Here is a 1435-nt window from a genome sequence, read left to right on the forward strand (position 1 = left end):
GCCTCCCTCCCCTGCTACCGTCCGGCAGAGGGGCCATGACAGGGTGGGGGCCAGGCATAAACTAGGGGGTGCAAGGGTCAGTTGAGCACTTGGAGCTGGAAGAGTATGTCCCTTTGAAGAAGAACATGACCTCAGAAGGCTGAAGGCCAAGAATAGAGAAGGTTCTGGAAGGGGCCATCCCAGAGAGCAGAGCAGAGGTCAGCCTGTCACAGTCAGACTGAGGACCCCGCAGGCTGTGGGCAAGGGGCACCGAGTGTTCTGCTGGAAGTGAGGGACCCCGAGCTACACCCCCATTTGCTGCCTTACCTGGCACCTGCTGCCTTTCGGTAGTTGAGGTTCACTTTGATCTGAGGGGAGAAGTTCCTGTCCTCGCCCACATATGGTGACTCCATTGGGGGCAGCCCATCCCCGAGGCCCCGCTGTCCTGTGTCCACATCAGCTCCATCTTCAGGGCCTCCATCATAGGTCTCCAGCCTGAAGGCTGGGGGGCCAGAGGCGAAAGCCATCCTGGGGGTGGCGACCCAGCTGGAACCTCTGTGAAGAGAGATATCAGGGGCCCTGCCTGCCTCCGCCCAGGGACGGGTAGGCGCCTGGCTGGGCTGCAGACAGAGGGGTTTAGACGCTGAGTACACCCACCCACATGGATGGGGGTGGGGCTGCGAGGAAGGAATGAGGCCCCAGTGAGGAGACGAAGGGAAGTTCTGGTGTGAGGATGGCGGTGTCCTGAGAGGGGGGAACAGGACCCAACAGGCCTGCCTCTTTGCCGCTGTCCCAGGGGAAGGGGCCGTGGTGTCCCTGACTTTCCCTCCAGGACTTCCTGATGTGGAGACCACAGCCCCTGGCCTGGCGGTAGCAAGCGTTTGCATCACCAGCACAGCCCTCTCTATGCACATTCTGTCCAGCGGCTGGGAGTCACCGAGATGAAGGTGCAGTAGCGCGGTGGGTGCGGGGCGCTCATCTCTCACCACGGAAGGGGCGCTGGCGGTGGCGCGGTGGGGGTGGAGGGAAACCCTGCATCTGCTGCCAGGACAGCTGCAGCTCAAAAGGGAAGTGATTTCCCCAAGCTCACTTGCTGTGGACTGCGGAAGCCAGTCCATCCTTGCTGCTTGACACAGTCGCTGCAGGGAAGAAACATCTGCACAGCATATGTTTCAAGGGACCTGGCGTATATGGCATACTGTTCTTAATATGGTTGCTCCCCCTCTTAGTGCTATGTGTTTTAAACAAGACCACCTCCCTGAGAAAGGTTGTTTCCCCGGGTGAGGATTTTTTCCCTGGAGTTAGGGATTAACAGGACTAAGGAAGAGAATAAATCAGTGAAACCCCCTAGTGTTGTAGAAATACCATGTACTACTTATGAAGAACTTGGAGTAAGACTGTTGGCAATAAATTTGGGACTTGTTGGGCCCACATCCCCAGGGAAAGCACCAACGCC

At 58.0% G+C, this 1435-nt stretch overlaps 1 protein-coding gene and 1 long non-coding RNA gene across 2 annotated transcripts in view; one reads left to right on the top strand and one right to left on the bottom strand.

Annotated features, from left to right (window-relative positions):
• The window catches only part of LOC102771625 (transient receptor potential cation channel subfamily V member 2-like), a 2528-nt gene extending 1952 nt beyond the window's left edge, over positions 1–576 (bottom strand). Inside the window, exon 1 of the mRNA XM_006779299.2 lies at positions 307–576. Coding sequence (XP_006779362.2) covers positions 307–506 — 200 coding nt within the window. The 5' untranslated portion in view covers positions 507–576. The remainder of the gene's footprint in view (positions 1–306) is intronic.
• Positions 577–672: 96 nt separating this feature from the next.
• LOC107181738 overlaps positions 673–1435 on the top strand; it is a 3589-nt gene continuing 2826 nt past the window's right edge. The window contains exon 1 of the long non-coding RNA XR_001512443.1: positions 673–926. This is a non-coding gene — a long non-coding RNA (uncharacterized LOC107181738). The remainder of the gene's footprint in view (positions 927–1435) is intronic.

The sequence above is a fragment of the Myotis davidii genome, unplaced genomic scaffold (genome assembly GCF_000327345.1).
Source record: "Myotis davidii unplaced genomic scaffold, ASM32734v1 scaffold129, whole genome shotgun sequence".
Lineage (NCBI taxonomy): Eukaryota > Metazoa > Chordata > Mammalia > Chiroptera > Vespertilionidae > Myotis > Myotis davidii.